General features: G+C 38.8%; 1 protein-coding gene across 7 annotated transcripts in view; it reads right to left on the reverse strand.

Annotated features, from left to right (window-relative positions):
• Positions 1 to 20,145, reverse strand: part of ATF7IP (activating transcription factor 7 interacting protein) — a 163,481-nt gene that overhangs the window by 15,427 nt on the left and 127,909 nt on the right. For 6 of the 7 annotated variants that reach the window (XM_053554455.1, XM_053554453.1, XM_053554448.1 and 3 more), the window contains one exon: positions 18,930 to 19,042. In XM_053554455.1, the coding sequence (XP_053410430.1) occupies positions 18,930 to 19,042 (113 nt within the window). Of the gene's footprint in view, positions 1 to 7,285; positions 8,554 to 18,929; positions 19,043 to 20,145 lie in introns of those variants that run through there. The other variant, XM_053554454.1, reaches the window with a different exon arrangement.

The raw sequence follows: 20,145 nt of genomic DNA on the forward strand, positions 1-20,145 counted from the left end.
TCTTGCATCTCCATTCTTGTGATGCTTTACTAACAATAATGTGTTCTACTTCCATCCAGGTTAATACAAAAGATGTAAAGTCTCTACCTTTTTTGATGGCTGAACAGTATTCCATGGTATACATGTATCACAGCTTGTTAATCCATTCCTAGGTTGGTGGGCATTTAGGCTGTTTCCACATTGTGGCAATTGTAAATTGAGCTGCAATAAACAGTCTAGTGCAAGTGTCCTTATGATAAAAGGATTTTTTTTTCTTCTGGGTAGATGCCCAGTAATGGGATTACAGGATCAAATGGGAGATCTAGCTTGAGTGCTTTGAGGGTTCTCCATACTTCCTTCCAGAAAGGTTGTTAATAGTTTGCAGTCCTACCAGCAGTGTAAAAGTGTTCCCTTCTCTTCACATCCACGTCAGCATCTGCAGTTTTGACACTTTCTGATGTGGGCCATTCTTGCTTGGGTTAGATATCTCAGGGTCGTTTTGATTCGCATTTCTCCAATAATTAGGGACAATAAGCATTTTTCTATGTGTTAGCAATTCATCTGTCTTCTTTAGAGAAGGTTCTATTCATCTCTCTTGCCCATTGATATATGGGATTGTTGGCTTTTTCATATGGATTAATATGAGTTCTCTATAGATCCTAGTTATCAAGCTTTGGTCTGATTTAATATATGCAAATATTCTTTTCCATTGTGCAGGTTGTCTATCTGCTTTGGTTGTCTCATCTGTAGGCTTTTCAGTTTAATTAAGCCCCATTTGTTTATTTTTGTTGTTGCAACTGCCATGGAAGACTTCTTCATAAAGTCTTCCCCCAGGCCACTATCTTCAAGTGTTTTTCCTATGCTTTCTTTGAGGATTTTTATCACTTTGTGCCTTATATTTAGGTCTTTTACACATCTTGAATCACTTTTTGTGAGTGGAGAAAGGTAATTTCAGTGAGGGGAGAAAGGTAATTTCCAGGTTCAGTCTTTTACATGTGGATATCCAGTTCTCCCAGCACCATTTATTGAATAGGGAGTCTTTCCCCCCAGTGTATGTTCTTGTTTGGTTTATCAAAGATTAGGTGGCTGTAAGATGTTAGTTTGATTTCCCAGTTTTCTATTCTAAATCTCTATGTCTCTATTTTTGTGCCAGTACCATGCTGTTTTGACCCCTATGGCCTTGTAGTACAGACTGAAGTCTGGTATGCTAATGCTCCCAGCTTTGTTTTTATTACTAACAACTGCCTTAAACATAGGGGGTTTTCTCTGCTTCCATACAAAACAAAGAATTATTTTTTCCAACCCTGGAAGTACAATGTTGGTATTTTAATAGGATGGCATCAACTCTATAGATGGCTTTGGGAAGTATAGACATTTTAACAATGTTGATTCTTCCCAACCATGACCATAGCATGTTCTTTCATTTGTTAATATCCTCTATTTCTTTTCCAAGGGTTTCATAATTTTCTTTACAGAGGTCCCTCACCTCTTTTGTTAGGTATTTCATTTTCTTTCAAGCCATGGTGAAGGGAGTTGTGTCCTTAATTAGCCTCTCATCTTGGCTGTTATTGGCATATACAAAGGCTACTGACTTGTAGACATTGATTTTAAATCTTGAGACATCACTGTATTTTTTGATGACTTCCAGTAGTCTTGTGGTCGAGTCTTTGGGGTTCTCTAAGTATAAGATCATACTGTTAGCAAAGAGGGAGAGTTTGACCTCCTCTGCTCCCATTTGGATACCTTTATTTCCTTGTCTTACCTGATTGTATTGGCTAGAACTTCCAGCACTATGTTGAATAATAATGGTGACAGAGGATACTTTGGTTCCAGTTCTCAGAGGAAAACCTTTCAGTTTTACTCCATTCAATAAGACATTAGCTGTGGGTTTGTCATAGATAGCTTCGATCAGTTGAAGGAATGTGCCACCTATGCCTATACTCTTCAGTGTGCTAATTAGAAAAGGATGCTGGATTTTATGGAATGTCTTTTCTGCATCTATTGAGAGATCATATGGTCTTTGTTTTTGCTTCTGTTGATACAGTAAGTTTATGGGCTTGCGTATATTAAACCGGGCTTGCGTATATTAAACCAGCCTTGCGTCCCTGGGATGAAACCTACTTGATCATGATGTATGACTTTTTTGATGAGAAGCTGTAATCTATTGGCTACAATTTTGTTGAGAATTTTTGCATCTATATTCATTAGTGAAATTGGTCTGAAATTTTCCTTTTTGGGGTCTTCTCCTGGTTTTGCTATCAGGGTGATGTTTGCTTCGTAGAACGTGTTGGGGAAGATTCCTTCCTCCTCAACTTTTTGGAATAATTTCTGCAGTAGGGGAATAAGCTCTTCGTTGAAGGTTTGATAGAGTTTTGGTGTGAAGCCATCTGGACCAGGGCATTTTTTGGTTGGAAGATTTTTTATTGTTTCTTTGATCTCAGTTCTTGAAATTGGTCTGTTCGGGAGCTCTATTTCTTCCTGGCTAAGTCTAGGGAGAGGGTGTGATTCCAAATACTGATCCATTTCCTTCACATTGTCAAATTTCTGGGCATAGAGTTTCTGGTAGTATTCAGAGATGATCTCTTGTATCTCTGTGGGATCAGTTGTTATTTCCCCTTTATCATTTCTGATTGAGGTTACTAGAGATTTTATTTTTCTATTTCTTGTTAGTCTAGTCAAAGGTTTATCTATTTTATTTTTCAAAAAAACCAACTCCTCGTTTCACTAATTTTCTGAATGATTCTTTTGTTTTCAATTTCATTGATCTCTGATTTAGTTTTGGATATTTCTTTTCTTCTGCTGGGTTTAGGCTTAGATTGTTTTTCTTTTTCCAATTCCATAAGATGGCTTGTGAGTTTCTTGATGTGCTCGCTTTCTGTTTTCGAATGTAGGCATCTAAAGTGATAAATTTTCCTCTCAGAACTGCTTTTGCAGTATCCCACAGGTTTTGGTAGCTTGTGTCTTCTTTGTTGTTATGCTCAAGGAAGTTAATAATTTCTTGTTTTATTTCTTCCTGCACCCAACTGTCATTCCACAGAAGGTTGTTTAATTTCCATGCCTTTGTGTGGGGTTGAACGTTTTTGTTGGAACTGAGTTCCAACTTTAGTGCCTTGTGATCTGAGAAGATAAAAGGTAAAATTTCAATTCTTTTGATTCTGTTGAGGTTTGTTTTGTGTTCTAGGATATGATCATTTTGTAGATGTTCTATGGGGCAATGAGAAGAATGTATCTTCTTTATCTTTGGGATGGAGTGTTCTATATGCATCTATCAAGCACAGTTGTTCTAGGGTCTCATTTAAGTCCCTTATATCTGTTTAGAGGATCTGTCCATCTCCGTAAAAGGAGTCTTAAAATCCCCTGTAATTATGGTGTTATAGGATATCATATTGCTTAGACTGAGTAAGGTCTGTTTTAAGATTCTGGGAGCATTTAAGTTGGGTACATAAATAGAATTGAAATGTCTTCTTGCTATGTTTTTCCCTTGACCAATATAAAGTGACCATCTTTGTCTTTTTTGACTTTAGTTGCTTTAAATCCACATGTATCTGAAAATAAGATTGCAACCCCTCTTTTCTTCTGAATTCCGTTTGCCTGAAAAATTGTCTTTCCACCCTTAACTCAGAGTTTTAATTTTTTCTTTAGAAGCTAGGTGTGTTTCCTGCAGACAGCAAATGGATGGCTTTTTTTTTTTTTTAATCCAATCAGCCAATCTATGCCTCTTCAGTGGGGAATTTAAGGCATTAACATTTATTGAAATAATTGGTAAGTGTGGTGGAGTTATATTCATCTTATTTTGTGAAAGTACTTTGCTTAGTTTTAGCTCTTGCATCACTGTGGAGGTAGGTTTTGTCTTTTAGTTTCTGGGTGCTTACTTTGCTGATGGTCCACTGTGATGGTCAGTGTGTAGAACAGGTTGAAGTATTTCCTGTAGAGTGGTCTTTTTTTTTTTTTTAGAGACAGAGTCTCACTGTACTGCCCTCGGGTAGAGTGCTGTGGTGTCACACGGCTCACAGCAACCTCTAACTCTTGGGCTTACACGATTCTCTTGCCTCAGCCTCCCAAGCAGCTGGGAAGACAGGCGCCCGCCACAATGCCCAGTTATTTTTTGTTGTTGTTGCAGTTTGGCCAGGTCTGGGTTTGAACCCGCCAGCCTCGGCATATGGGGCCGGTGCCCTACTCACTGAGCCACAGGTGCCGCCCTAGAGCTGGTCTTGTTGTGGCAAACTTCCTCAGTGTTTGCATATCAGCAAAAAATTTGATTTCTCCATCAATTTTAAAGCTTAGCATCGCAGGATATAGAATCCTGGGCTGGAAATTGTTTTGTTTAAGTAGATGAAAGGTATATGACCATTGTCTTCTGACTTGAAAAGTTTCATTAGATAAGTATGCAGTCACCCTGATGGCTTTCCCTTGTAGGTCAATTTGCACTTATTCCTGGCAGCTTGCAGAATCTTTACTTTTGTCTTGCCTTTGGGCAGGTTCATCACAATGTGTCTTGGAGAAGCTCTATTAGATCTGAGGTGACCTGGGGTCTGATATCCCTCTGAAAGGATTGTGTCAGAATCTTTGGAGATATTTGGGAAATTTTCATTTACAATATTCTCTAATATGATTTCCATTCTTCTGGGGCATTCTTTGTCCCCTTCTGGGATACCTGTAACTTATATGAACGCTTCAAGGAGTCCTGTAATTCTGTCAGTGAATGTTCTGCTTTCTCTCTCTTTTTTTTTTGCCTTTTTAACTATCTGAGTTATCTCAAGAGCTTTGTCCTCTACCTCTGAGATTCTTTCTTCTTCATGGTCTAATTTATTATTGATACTTTCTACTGCATCTTTAAATTCCCAAATTGACTGCTTCAATTCCTTCGAAGCTATGCTATATCCTTTCTATATTCTTCATATCATTCATCCCTTATTTGATTTGGTTTTTGGATTGCCTTTTGGTGATTTTCAACTTTCTCAGTAATTTCCTTCATTGTTTTTATCATCTGTATTTTAAATTCCCCCTTCTGTCATTTCTAACATTTCTTTATAAATGGAATCCTCTGCAGTAGCTACCTCATGATCCCTTGGGAGGCAGGGGGAGAAGTTACTCTGGTCTGGGTTTTCATCTTGCCAGGATTATTCTGCTGATTCTTCCTCAGAGTGTTTTCTTTTGTCTGTTTCCTTGCCTTAATTTTCCTTTCACTTCCTCTTGTTCTTTAAGTTACCATGCCTCTGGCCTAAAGTTTTGGTGAGTCTTTTTGGTAAAGGACTAAAAGGATGATAAGATTGAAGAGCAAGAAGGAAAAAAAGATTTAAAGAAAAGAAAAAAGAGAAAGGAGAGGGGGTGAATAAAAGGGAATACTGACAAAAAGAAGACAGGTGCAGAAAGAGGGAAATACGAGTAATAAAGGTGTACAGTAGGGTACTTTGATTCACACCTTAAAAACCCCTAACCTCTGGGGGTGCTGGATTAGGTGGTTCCCTTGAGGTCAGCCATTCATTGCCAGCCTAAGCAGACAAAGCACCCCACCGCCACCAAATAGAGGAAAGACCAAAATACTATAAATCAAACCAAAACAAACAGAAAACCTTACAGGATAAAACTGGGGGGAAAGCCAAATAACAGGGGCAGAAAACCCAGCAAAAATGAAGTTCTTATTATTAAAGAAGGCAACAATGGGAGATTATATTTACACTGGAAAAATGAAACAGAAAAAGGAAAGAAAAATCTAGGGGAAAGGTTGAAATAATTTTTTTTTTTAAATGGAAAAACAAAAACAAAGCTGTATAGATATCTTGCTGAATACTGTCTGGGCAACAAGTGATCTGGGGTTTGAGATGCTAATCACAATGCTGATACAGGTGTATAAAATGGAGACTGGAAGACTTTGCTGACTTCTTTCCCTCAAACCCTGCAGGGTTGAGATCCTGAATCTCTCTTCGGCTCGCTTTAAAACTATTAACCTTGGCTAAGCATAAGTTAGTCCAGGAAAGCATGTGTCATTGGGATCTCTCCTGAAGTGGTTGCCTGCTTATCAAGTATGCCAAAACCAACCTCACTCTATGCCTCTGAGGGCTGAGGCTGCAAGGCAGCTCTGCTACTGCTGAACACTGAAAACTCCACTCTTCCCCAGCCCTCAGTCCTGGCTTTGGTGCTTTTCACAGTCACTAGATCACTCGCCCAAGGTCTCTGAGCCCGGGCCGCACTCTGTGACCCTGAAGGTGGAACCTGCATGGTGGCTCTCCTACTGTGGATGCATGCCATGGAGCCGAACAATGAAAGTGCCGTTCTGGCCCAGCAGCTTAGTCCCAGACACGGGACAATGCTTAAAGTCACTTGCACTCTTGCCCAAGGTTTCCCAAGGTAATTCAACTGAGTGTCAAAGTCCAAAAAATCAAAACAACCCGTAGGGAAGGCCTTCCCTGTCTGCAATCTTGCTGCTATTGTGCCTATAGCAGCAGCAGCCACCACAGCCTCAGAACAAACGCAACCACTTGCCACTTTTCCACTGCTTTTGTCCTCTTCTGTGGATCCAGAAGTCTCTGGCTATCTCCCTGCATCCCCAAAGGGAAGTTTCTGGGCACAGCCCACAAGCCAGAGGTGCCTGGAGTCTTCTCTCCCCAATCCCACTGCCCTGGGTCACAAAGAAATTGTTACTCAGCTGCCATCTTGCCCCACCTCTTCCATTTTCTTATCTAATGAGTAAAGAATATAGCTGTTCACAACTGCAACTTCCATTAGCCAGAAGAGTAATTTTTTCCACCATTTGTAGGACCTTGTAAATTTGTAACATCCACAGTATTAATCAGCTCTCTCCACTCTTCACATGAACGGTGTTGGTGTGTATTCTAAAATAACTATTGATTTTTCAAACTAAACAGTCTGTTTCTTCCTATAACCCAGTGATAACTTGTGTTTGAGGGCCAAAGTATATACTCACATAGTCACTAACTGTGGGGAGCAGGCTGTGGCCGGCAGGGCCCCCACAGCCTAGGTAATGTTCAGGGAGCAACCCCCAACCACCTCTCCTCCCTTAACAATATTGCTTTCACCTCTCAGAAGCCTATGTATACTTTGTTATTGACAAACACAGTTTTCCTCTTTAAGGTTGATCTCTACCCCATGTGTTAAGATTTATGTAATCTTGGGGGCGGTGCCTGTGGCTCAGTGAGTAGGGTGCCGGTCCCATATGCCGGAGGTGGCGGGTTCAAACCCAGCCCCGGCCAAAAACCACAAAAAAAAAAAAAAAAAAAAAAAAGATTTATGTAATCTTGTTCAGATACTGTATAAATAAAGCTGTTTCCACAGTTCAGTGGCTAGCTGCAGTCATCAGTTGCGTCGGCCCTCCCGACACCATCCTATCTCGCATCTCCTGTCTTTCTTTGTGTCCCTCTCCCCATCTTCATTGCTTTGTATTTTTTAATTTCCCACCATTTCCACTCAGGTCAACTCTCCCTCCTTGCACTGGGTCATGAGAAGTCCCCATCTCGTGCCAGTATGCAACATGTGGTGCCCGAACAGGGACTTAAGTATGGAAAAGTAAGTTCAAGCAGGTGAGGGAATCTTTCTTCCCCACCATTCCCCCTCTGGTTCAAACAGGGGACAGGGTACGGGACAGTGGAACTAAACAGGTGAGGAAAGCCCCCATGAGAAGAGAAAAGTGGGAAAAAAAAGTAAGAAAGTGAAAAAAGTGGAACTGTACAGTTAGTAAATTTGGGGAGGTAATCATGTTTGGGAATAATTCTTTATGTCTATCAGTACGTCTATGTGTCTGTATATGTTATGTGTGCCTGTGATATCACTGGAAATTGTTAGGTTAAAGCTGGGAACTGTAAGGTTAAGGGTAAAAACTGTAGAAATAGTAAGGTTAATGGTAAAAACTAGAAATGGTAAGGTTAAGGGTAAGAACTGCAGAAACAGTAAGGTTAAGGGTAAAAGCTGAAAACGGTTTGTTTGTTCAGGAGGTTTCCCAAGGAAGGAACTGTTAACGCTGCTACTTTTGCAGCACCAAAGCAAAGGATTAAAGTTAAAAATCTTCATTTACATCTTCATTACAAAAGACTTGCACAAGCTTGAATGTCTAAATGGCTTTTCTTACTTCCTGGTGCCAGAGGCTGCAGATCAGCAAGGCAGTTGTATTAGAGAGCATCGGTGTCTTTCTTTTGAGGTGTTTGGGGAGTTGGGAAAGGTGTATACTCGGTATGGTCTCACAGCTCCTTTTGCTTTGGCTTTGGTAGATACTTTGAGTGGTGAGGGTCTCCCTCCTGAGGACTGGAAGTCAGTTGCTAAGGCTTGCCTTTCTGGAGGAGATTGTTCATTGTGGAGGTTAGAATGGGCTAGAATGGGCTGATTAGGCTGCTGAAAATAGACAAAATAACATTCCCTTTACTGTAGAGGGGCTCAGGCTTATATCCACCTGAAACCTATCAGCAAATCAATTAGCTTTACAAGCTTGGGGAAAGTTACCTACCTCCAGAGTTAAGATTGAGGAAGCTTTAACTGCCCCCCTATATCATCGTCCATCTTCAGCAGGAAGTGGTTTGGAGCAGTCAGCGCCCCTTTTCCCCTAATGGAAGTTAGAGCATCTATCTGGAAAGGGAGGATTGATACAGGATTCCCCCACTCATTATTATGAACTATTCCTCTACATCCTGCAGATAACAAATGTTTTACTTACCACTGTTCGTAATTTTGGTGTGAACCCTTCTGGTCTTTTACCAGGTCAATTATGATCCAGGTACACAGCAGCAGAACGTTTTTGGAATGCACCTAATTCTTAACATCTTGAGGTGCTACGGAAAGATCTTCTAACTGGGTATTTGGCCTGACCTTGTTCTGATATGGGGGACAGGCTATCTTCGTGTTTTTCTTAGAACAGTGGACAGCCCTGGTTGGTTCCATGAATGGAGCCAGAAGAACTTCTAGAAGAAACTGGACTGACACCCCAGGAGGTTCATTGCTGAGCCAAGACATCATGGAGTGTGAAGCTTATAACATGGGAACTATGGAAGAAGCTGGAGCAACACTGTAGCAAGCCAGTCACCTTTGAGAAGTTTTTCTAGTGATAACTATTTGTCATGTTTGTTATGCATGGGTCTACATTTGTAGCTGTGCTCAATTAGCTAAAGACATCTTTGTTTTCTGTAGAGGTGGAGTCAAGCAGAGTCAAATAACTAAAATTGTTTAATCACAAATTAGAAAAAATATAAAATAAAAAAGGGAGGATATGTGGGGAGTGGGCTATGTCTGGCAGGGCCCCCACAGCCTGGGTAATGCTCAGGGAGCGACTCCCAACCACTTCTCCTCCCTTAACAACATTGCTTTCACCTCTCAGAAGTCATGTAGCCCATACATACTTTGTTATTGAAGCACAGTTTTCCTCTTTAAGGTTGATCTCTACCCCATGTGTTAAGATTTATGCAATCTTGTTAAGATACTGTATAAATAAAACTGTTTCCAAGGTTCAGTGGTTGGCTGCAGTCATCAGCTGCATCAGCCCTCTAGACACCAACCTAGCTCTCGGCTCCTGCCTTTCTTTGTGTCCCTTTCCCCATCTTTCATTGCTTTGTATTTCCTCATTTCCCACCTTTCCACTCAGGTCAACTCTCCCCTCTTGTGCCAGGAGAGAGAAGTCCCTCTCTTATGTCAGTACTCAAAAACTGACATTTTGTCATGGACTGAGAAGCATAAAAAAATGTATCAGATGTCCTCTGATATCAGAGTGGAATAGGAATATCATGTCAGATGAAGTCCAATAAAGGACTGGAAAGGGTTAAGCTGACAAAATAACACTTTCTTCAAAAAAGAGGGAGAGCCAGGAAGGATATGAGTGATCTTTCCTTTTAAGTGGAACTTATTATTGCTCACTGATTTTATATTGGAAGTCAGAAAATAAATACAATTACCTTAACTGAAATTTATCTAACAAAAATTTTAATATGCATTTCATTAGTTTGCATAAATTAGTGAATTCTGTGAAAGTCTGATAACATCTTTGTAAATCTCCATGCTTTCTTTTCACTTTGCTACCTAGGTTAGAGTGCTGTAGCATCATAGCTCACAGCAACCTCAAACCCTTGGGCTCAAGATATTCTCTTACTTCCACCTCCCAAGTAGCTGAGACTACTAATTTTTAGGGGTGGGGTCTCACTCTTGCTCACGCTGGTCTCAAACTCCTGAGTTCAGGCAATCCACCCACCTAGGCCTCCCAAAATGCTGGAATTACAGGCATGAGCCACCACACACAGCCATGCTCACTAAGAGTGAGACCCCTGTCTCCATGCTTTCTTAAAGCTTAGTACCAACCAGTGCCTTGCATATAGCAAACATGCAAAAAGGAGATTGATGATCAATTCAGGGAATATAAATCTGTTGCTAAAATGAATTTATCTAGTGGAAAAAGTGCAACATGCACATATGAAAAAAGGCAAATCCATAGTAAAAAAAAATAAAAAAAGATAGAAACCAAACTTAATTAAATAAAACATTGAAAACTGAAGATTTACTTGAATACTAGTCATGTATTTCCTTTCTCAAATTACCTTTTTACCTAAAATGACTTAATTACTCAAGTAAATAACATAAAACTAGTAAGATATCACAGAAGATGGCTGAAACCATGATCTTTGGAGGGAGCATGGGAGTTAAAGAGGTTTGATAATAGTTTAAATATACCTTCTATTTCCTAAAATTTTAGGATTCTGAGTCTGTTCAAACTACAAAACTAGTTAAGTCAAATGAGTTTTTAGGCTGGACACAGTGGCTCACATCTATAATCCTACCACTCTAGGAAGCAAAGGCAGGAAGATTGCATCAGGACAAGAGTTCAAGACCATCCTGGGCAAGATCAAAACCCTCATCTGTACCAAAAATAGAAGGAAAAAAATTAGCTGGGCATGGTGACATGCATCTGTAATCTCAACTACTTGGGAGGCTGAAGCAAGAGGATCATTTAGGCCTGGGAGTTTGAGGCTGCCGGGAACTGATGCCACTGTACTCTACCCAGGGAGATTCAGCAAGCTTCTAAAACAAAAAAAAAATTTTTTTGTATTGTTTATGAATTCCAGGTCCTGTTCAGGTCACTGGAGCCAGGGCCCCAAGCTCCCTCTCTGGAACTCGCTGACTGCCCCACACAGCAGGGTCCCACACAGCATCCAGCATCCCCCACCCCAGGCCTGTGGCACCACTACAGAGATTCCACCACCACAGCAGAGCCAGAAGTCCTGCTTTGAACTTTGACCTGATAGTTTGCTGAACTCTGGACAGGGTGAGGCTCAGTAAAGGGAAGATGAACACCATATCCAATAGGTGTTATTACCACTGATAAAGTGCCATTAAGTGATCTCTCCCTATTCAAAAACAATAGGAAAAACTCCAAGTATGATTTAGGGTCATACCCTGTAGCCTAGAGCTAAAAAAAAAGAAACCATACATAAGAAACCAGCAAAAAAACTGGCAACATGAAAAAATCAGAATAGATCAACTCTCCCCAGGGATCACAATGGAACTACTGCAGAAAATTCCAACCATAAAGAAATTGCTGAAATGACAGAAATAGAATTCAGAACATGGATGGCAAATAAGATGAACAGAATTGAAAAGAAAGTCGAAAACCAGCAAAAAGAAGCCCAAAAAATATTTCAAAAAAACTAATGAAATTGAAGACAAAGTACCAAGGATCTAAACAAAATTAGAAAGGATATAATCGAGCTGAAAGAATTAAAAGAGGCATTCAACAAGTTTCAAAACATACCAGAGAGTTTCAGCAACAGATTAAACCACAGAGAAAAAAGAATATCAAAGCTTGACTCTAGGCTCTTGAGCTAACCCAGTCATTTAAAGAGGAACAAAAGAAGAGAACTAAAGTAGAGAATCCCTTAGAAAGATTTGGGATCATGCAAAGTATACAAACATACAAATTATAGGTATAATTCTCTGAGGAAGAAAAAGAGAGTCTCAGAAGCATGGAAGGTCTAGTGGAATCTATTGTTGTTGAAAATTTCCAAAACATGTCGAGAGACTCAGACATCCAATGACTAGACTGACATCAAACTCCAGGAAGATTCAATTCAAATATAGCATCCTCTAGACACGTTTCAATTAACCTGGCCAAAATTATAATGAAAGAGAAAATTCTCTACAAGCAGCTTATCATAAGCAGCATCTGATCTACAAGGGTAAATCCATCAGGTTAACAGCTGATTTCTCAGCAGAAACCCTACAAGCCAGAAGGCAGTAAACCCCTATCTTCAATCTTCCTAAACAGAACAACTGCCAGCCTAGGATTCTGTATCCTGCAAGACTAAATTTCATATTTGATGGTGAAATCAAATTTTCTCCCACTTTGTCACAACTAGATATGCCCTGGAGGACGTACACAAACCTGTACTATACATTGATCAGCACAAGAGACTCCCACCAGCGTACAACAACCCACAAAGTAAAGGTTTAAGTCTAGATACTACAATGTCCCAAGTGATAAAACAAAGCAACAGGGTACCACACAATAGGACAAACAGAAATCTGCCCCACTTATGAATTCTCTCGATAAAATGAACTTCCTACTGAAAAGACATTAGCTGAATAATTGGATAAAAAAATATAAGCCAAGTATCTACTATCTTCAGGAAACTCATTAACCCCCAAGGACACATCCAGACTCAGGGTAAAGGATTGGAAAACAATATTTCATGCAAATGGAAATTGAAATCAAAAGAAAGCAGGTGTTGCAATTCTCATCGCCATTACGAAATTTAAAGCCACAAAAGCAAAGAAAGAAAAAGATGGTCATTACACATTGGTTAAGGAAAAAAAAAAAAAGTATTTATATACCCAACTTAGGTGCTCCCAAATTTCTAAAGCAAATTTGCTTCATCTAAACAAAATAATGAACAACATGGTAATACCCAGGGACTTCAACACCCACTAACAGACCTGGAAAGATCCTCCAAACAGAAATTAAAGTTTGAACTTTAAACACAACTCTAGAATAAACAGACTTAACATCTATAGAACATTCCACCCCCAAAATACTGAATGTGTGTTCTTCTCAACAGCTCATGGATCATTCTCCAAGACTGATCATATCCTAGGCCACAAAATAAACCTCAACAAATGTAAAAAAAGTAAATAAATAAAATAAAATAGAAATTATATCATGTATCTTTACAGACCACAGAGGAATAAAATTAGAAATGAATTCCAACAGAAACCCTTCTCCCCACACAAAGTCATGGAAATTAAACCACTTATTGCTGAATGATAGTTAGGACAAGAAGAAGCTAAAGATGGAAATTAGGTTCTTTGAACAAAATGACAATGGGGCCACAAGCTATAAAAACTTGTGGGATAGTGAAAAAGCAGTTCTGAGAGGAAAACTCATTGCCTTAAATGCCCATATCCAGAAATCAGAAAAGATCACAAATCAACAATGTAATGAGTTATCTTAAGAAACTGTAAAAGGAAGAGCAAACCAATGCAAAACCCAGCATCGAAGAAAATAAATAATCAAGATCACATCAGAACTAACTGAAATAGAGAACATAAAAACCATATAGAAGGGCGGCGCCTGTGGCTCAGTCGGTGGGGCGCCGGCCCCATATACCGAGGGTGGCGGGTTCGAACCCAGCCCCGGCCAAACTGCAAAAACCAAAAAATAGCTGGGCATTGTGGCGGGCGCCTGTAGTCCCAGCTGCTTGGGAGGCTGAGGCAAGAGAATCGCTTAAGCCCAGGAGTTGGAGGTTGCTGTGAGCTGTGTGAGGCCACGGCACTCTACCGAGGGCCATAGGGTGAGACTCTGTCTCTACAAAAAAAAAAAAAAAACCCATATAGAAAACTAATAAGGCAAATGGCTGGTTCTTTGAAAAGATAAACAAAACTGACAAGCCTTTGTCTAACTTAACCAAAAACAAAAAAGGACTCTAATAAACTAAGTCAAAAGTGAAAACAGGAGAAATAACATATACCACAGAAATACAAAACATCATCATTGAAAACAATAAAAATCTCTATGCCCGGAAATTTGAAAAAGTGGAGGAAATAAACTAATTCCTTGAACCATACTACCTCCCTAGACTCAACCAGGAAGAAATAGAACTCCTGAGGTGACCAGTATCAAGCACCAAAAGTGAAGCAACAATAAAAAAAATCTTTCAACAAAAAGTGTCCAAGACCAGACGGTTTTACACCAGAACACTACCAAATCTTCAAAGAGCTTGTACATATATTGCAGAATCTATTCTATAACAAGGAGAAAGAAGGAACCCTCCCCAACTTCTACAAAAAAAAGCATCACCCTGATACCAAAGCCAGGGAAGGATATAACACAAAAAGAAAATGACAGACCAGTATCTTTAATGAAAATAGAGACCAAAAAAAAAAAACTCAATAAAATCTTAACAAACAAAATTCAGCTACATATGAAAAAAAAAAAAAATTCATCACAACCAGGTAGGCTTCATCCCAGGGATGCAAAGATGTTTCAACATACGCAAATCTATTAACAGAATTTACTACATAAATAGAAATAAAAACAAAGACTATATGATCCTCTCAATATAGATGTAGAAAAGCATTTGACAAAATTCAGCACCCTTTTTTATATATTTATTTATTTTTGTAGAGACAGAATCTTACTTTATCACCCTTGGTAGAGTGCCATGGCATCACACAGCTTACAGCAACCTCTGACTCCTGGGCTTAGGCGATTCTCTTGCCTCAGCCTCCTGAGTAGCTGGGACTACTGGCGGGCTATATTTTTGCTGCAGTTTGGCCGGGGCCGAGTTTGAACCCATCACCCTCGGTATATGGGGCCAGCACCCTACCCACTGAGCCACAGGCGCCACTCCAGAACCCTTTTTTGATAAAGACACTTAACTGGCACAGATGGGACATTCCTTAAACTGATAGAAGCCATCTATGATAAACCCACAGCCAACATCATACTGAATGGAGAAAAATTGAAAGTATTCCTGGTTATAACTGGAACCAGACAAGGATCTACTATTGCCACTACTATTCAACACAGTGCCGGAAGCCTAGCCAGAACAATCAGACATGAGAAGCATATCAAGGGTATCCAAATGGGGACAGAAGAGGTCAAACTATCATTATTGCTGACAATATGATCTTGTATGTAGAAAACTGCAAGGATTCAAACAAGAGACTCCTGAAATTGATAAATAAATACAGCAACATCACAGGATATAAAATCAATGTGTACAAATCAGTAGCTTTCATAAATGCCAATAGTCAAGCAAAAAAATAGACTTAAAGACATAATACCCTTTACAGTAGAATCAAAGAAAATTAAATACCTTGGAATATATTTAACAAAGGTGGTGAAAGATCTCTATGGAGAGAACAAGGAAACATTGAAAAAAGAAACTGCAGAGGATTTTGATAGAAAAACGTGTCATGTTCATGGACTGGCAGAATCAGTATCGTTAAAATGTCCATACTATGAAAGTGATTTACAGGTTCAATGCAATCCCCATTAAAATGCCAACGTCATATTTTGCAGATGTTGTAATAGTTCTATGATTCATATGGAATCAAGAAAGACTCCACATAGCCGATGGAATCCTACAAAATAAGAACAAATTTAGAGGTATCACTTCACCGGACTTCAAATTATATTACAAGGCTATACTGACCAAAATAACAAGGAATTGGCATAAAAATGGAGAAGTAACCTATGGAATACAACAGAGGATCTAGAAATGAAACCATCTTCGAATTGCCATCTTTTTATTGTTTGTTTTCACCATCTGATTTTTTACCAAAAATTTAAAAAGCATACACCAGAGAAAAGAAACCCCATTCAATATATGGTGCTGGGAGAACTGGTTAGCCACATGTAAAAGACTGAAACAGAACCCACATCTCTCACCCCTCATAAAAATTAACTCATGAATGCATAACAGTTTTAAACCAAGACATGAAACCTAAGACATGAAATAAAAATCTTAGAAGTGGACATACACCAAGGCTGGCGGGTTTGAGCCTGGCCTGGGCCTGCTAAACAACAACAACTCCAACCAAAAAATAGCCGGGTGTTGTGGTGGACACCTGTAGTCCCAGCTACTTGGGACGCGGAGGCAAGAGAATCACTTAAACTCAGGAGTTTGAGGTTGCTGTGAGCTGTGATGCTACAGGACTCTACAGAGGGCAACATAGTAAGACTCTTATCTCAAAAAAAAAAAAATCTTAGAAGTGTTGGAAAAACTCTTAAAGACATCAGGCTAGGGAAGGACTCTATGAGAAAGACTTCACTGGTAATCACAGCAACAAAAATAAATGGGACCTGATGAAGTTAAAAAGATTCTGCACAACCAAGGATGCAATCAACAAAACAAACAGAAAGCCTACAGAATGGGAGAAGATACTGCATACTACACATTCGACAAAAGAGCTGATAACCAGAATCTACGAAGAATTAAAACAAATGAACAATAGCAAATAACCCATTAAAAATTGGGCAAGAGACACGAACAAAAACTTTTCTTACAAAGACAGATTAATAGCCAACAAACACATGAAAAATGCTCATCTCTAATCCTCAGAGAAATGCAAATCAAAACCACATTGAGATATGTCATAACCCAGGAAGAATGGCTTACATCATAAAGTCCCAAAGCAACAGATGCTGGCATGGGTGTGGAGAAAAAGGAATCCTCATACACTGGTAGTACGACTGCAAACAGGTACAGTACAACTGCAAACAGGTACTACTCTATGGAAAGTAGTGTGGAGATCCCTCAAAAAACTAGAAGTAGACCTACCATTTCATCCTGCAATCCCACTACTAGTTATTTATCCAAAGGATAAAAAGACATTTGGGGACCATTCTCCTAAGTGAAATTTCACAAGAATGGAAAAACAAACACTACGTGTAATCAATACTCAACACCTACACATACTTATACAGAAGCAAAACTCAATGAAATTCAAGTGGGGGGAGGGTGAAAAGGAGATGGGTAAATTCCTATCCAATAGGTACAATGCACCAGAATACACAGTACTTATTTTCTGAGTGAAGGACACACCTGTAACTCTGACATTAACCTTCAATAGCAAACTATATAACTAAAACATATGTACCCCCATAATAATCTGAAAGGAAATAAAGTTCTTAAAAGTTACACTAAAAGAAAGAATAGTTCTCCAGTGAGATATAGTTTATTTTAAATAAACTATAAATATAATATAAATAAATATTTTTTAATAAAATAAAATTTTATAAAGCTGTGATAGGTTATAAGATCTGCAAAATTACACAACAAATTGATGCGATATGAGGGCTGTCCAAAAGTATCCAGCCACTGTTAATATAACAATAAAATATAATATGTATGGCTGGATAACTTCCAGACAACTCTCACATATATACCTTTGAAGGAATATGGAATGAAAGAACTTACTTGTAGGAGCAAACAAAAGTAATGGCATATTTGCCACATATCCTAATAGGGCTAGATTTGAAGCACTCTGCAAACACTCTAGAAGGGCTGCTGAGCTCAGGCAACTTGAATTTTTAAATGACTCTGGTTCTGATACTACCTTTGCTAATGACAGAGTATCCTTTTCTATCAAAAGGGGACTATTTACTTAAACTCTCACAGTGTTGTAAGGGTTAAATAAAACAATACATGTAGAGAATTTAGATCACTTAGAAGAAGGCCTTAAAAAGAAAACAAAAAAAAGAAAGAAAGAACTTAGTAGAGTGCCTGGTAATATAGTGTGTTCCATTAATGATAAAAAAACAATTATCTGTTAAGAGCACAAGCTCTAAAGCTGAAAACATGGGTTCTTGAGAGGTAAGATCTTGGGTTGGTTACTGAACCTCTCTGTATGTTAGCTGCCACATCTATGACAAAAGATAAAAAAAGGTCTACCCATAGTCCTAAAGGCCTCCTGTGAGGACCAAGTATATTAACAGTGCTTGGTACATGGTAAGCATTCAATAAACTACTATGAGTTTTAAAAAGAAAAGGATATTTGTTAGGTAAAAAGTGGTATCAGCTTTACTACTTTAAGAAAAAGTTAAAACTAATTACAAATTACAATAATATCTGATAGCTTTACATTCTCCCCTCTCTTTTCTCATAAAGCCAGCATTTCCATTTATGTAATATTACATATAAATCACTGTCATAATCATGTTACAGGATAGTATGACATTGTTTAGGAGGCTAAATTTAAAGAGAAATCTTTAGTTTTCTCTTGGTATCTCTTAATAAAATGATTTCCTGTTACCACCGGATGATTTAAAACAATAAATTGATTACTAAAGAGCAGCTAGAAGTGGTATGTAAAGGTTTGGAGGAAAAGAATAATTTTTAGACCATAAAAAAAAGATTCTTCTTCATTTAATTAATGTATTTACGTAATTATCTTGAGATAAGGTTTTATTATGTTGCTCTGGGTAGAGTATAGTGGGGTCACCACAGCTCACTATAACCTCAAATTCCTGGGCTTAAGCAATCTTCCTGCCTCAGCCTCCTGAGCAGCTGGGACTATAGGTGTATGCACCATGCCCAGCTAATTTTTATATTTTTTTGTACTGATGGGAATCTATGTTGTTCAGGCTGGTCTTAGAATTCCTGGCTTCAAGAGATCTTCCACATCAGCCTTTCAAACTACTAAGATTAAAGGTATGAGCTACTGTGTCCAACCCTCTTCTTAATTTAACCATGAGTCAGAAACAGTCTATTTCACTTCACAAGCCCCAAAGGGTAGACTTCCTTTTATACAATGTACACCACAAGCAAACTCAATGCTTCTTAATGATTCTTCATCTCTAGGAATATTTGTTCATAATGGTAGGATTAATTATCTTAAACTTCTGCTGGAAAAAGACCTTTCAATTCTCTTTGATAACTACTTTATAGAAAAATACTAACTACAATAATATTTGATAGCTTCACAGTTTATAGAGTTTTGTAAAGCCAAGCACAAACACTTACAGTATGCACTTGTGGTGGTCGGTGATGCACGGTGAGTTGAGGTCCTGCTGATCCCAAAGTTAATCCATTGTTTACAACATATGTAGTTGTTTGAGGCACTCGAACTGTAACACCTACAAAAGAAAATTAAGAAAAGAAATCAGAATTCTATTGTAAATTTGGTGCTACACTGATTAAATACTTTAAGTCAGTGAACAAATGTTTTCAAAATATGAAAGGAAAAAAATTTCCAATCAAGACATACAGATAGATAGATAGTAGACAGCTAGACAGATTCAGCCAAGCTGTCATTTAAACATAAGAATAAAGAAATTTTCACATAGGCAAGCACTCAAAATAAATATAACTTCCATAAATCCATTTCTCAAGTGCCACCAACATGAGTCAGGAAAAAAAGAAAGAGGAAAACATAAGGTCCGCCACAGGGAGAAATAAACAGATCCTTAGTAGGAGGGTTATGAATAAAAATCCTAGAACAGGCTCGGTGCCTAAAGCTCACTGAGTAGGGTGCCAGCCACATACACCAAGGATGGCAGTTCGAGCCCAGCCTGGGCCTGCTAAACAACGACAACTGCAACCAAAAAATAGCCAGGTGTTGTGGTAGGCACCTGTAGTCCCAGTTATTCAGGAGGCTGAGGCAAGAGAATCGCTTAAGCCCAAGAGTTTGAGGTTGCTGTAAGCTGTGACGCCACAGTACTCTACCTATGGCGACAACTCTGTCTCAAAAAAAAAAAAAAAAAAAAAAATCCTAGAACATTGGTTGTGCACCACATATATAAAAGACAAACAAGTTGAGATGAAACACTGTTACTCAGAGGACAGATAAGTTAAGGGTATCTTCATAAAGATCCTTGCTCTCTCTCATCTTTTTAGCCAGGAGAGAAAGCTCAAGTCAGTCATCCTTGCTTTGTGTTAACAAGGTTCCTTTCTTTCTCTCCATTATTAACTGATCAGCTGAGGATATTCATCTCCTCTAACAGAAAACTGGACATACATGGGCAACAGAAGTAGAAAATTTAGAACTACATACTGCCCTGACCATATTCTTGCCATATTTTCATTATCTGCCAGGCTCATGCTATAGTTCTGCCAGGTTCCCTGACTGTGGTGAACCTAGTTTCCCAGAAGTCATTCATAACCATGTCAGCTAATTTTCCCCGACATGACTCTTGGTAAACTTAAGGATAGTCAAGCATTCAAACAGCTTATTTCCCCA

Source organism: Nycticebus coucang, chromosome 12, assembly GCF_027406575.1.
Source record: "Nycticebus coucang isolate mNycCou1 chromosome 12, mNycCou1.pri, whole genome shotgun sequence".
Classification (NCBI taxonomy): domain Eukaryota; kingdom Metazoa; phylum Chordata; class Mammalia; order Primates; family Lorisidae; genus Nycticebus; species Nycticebus coucang.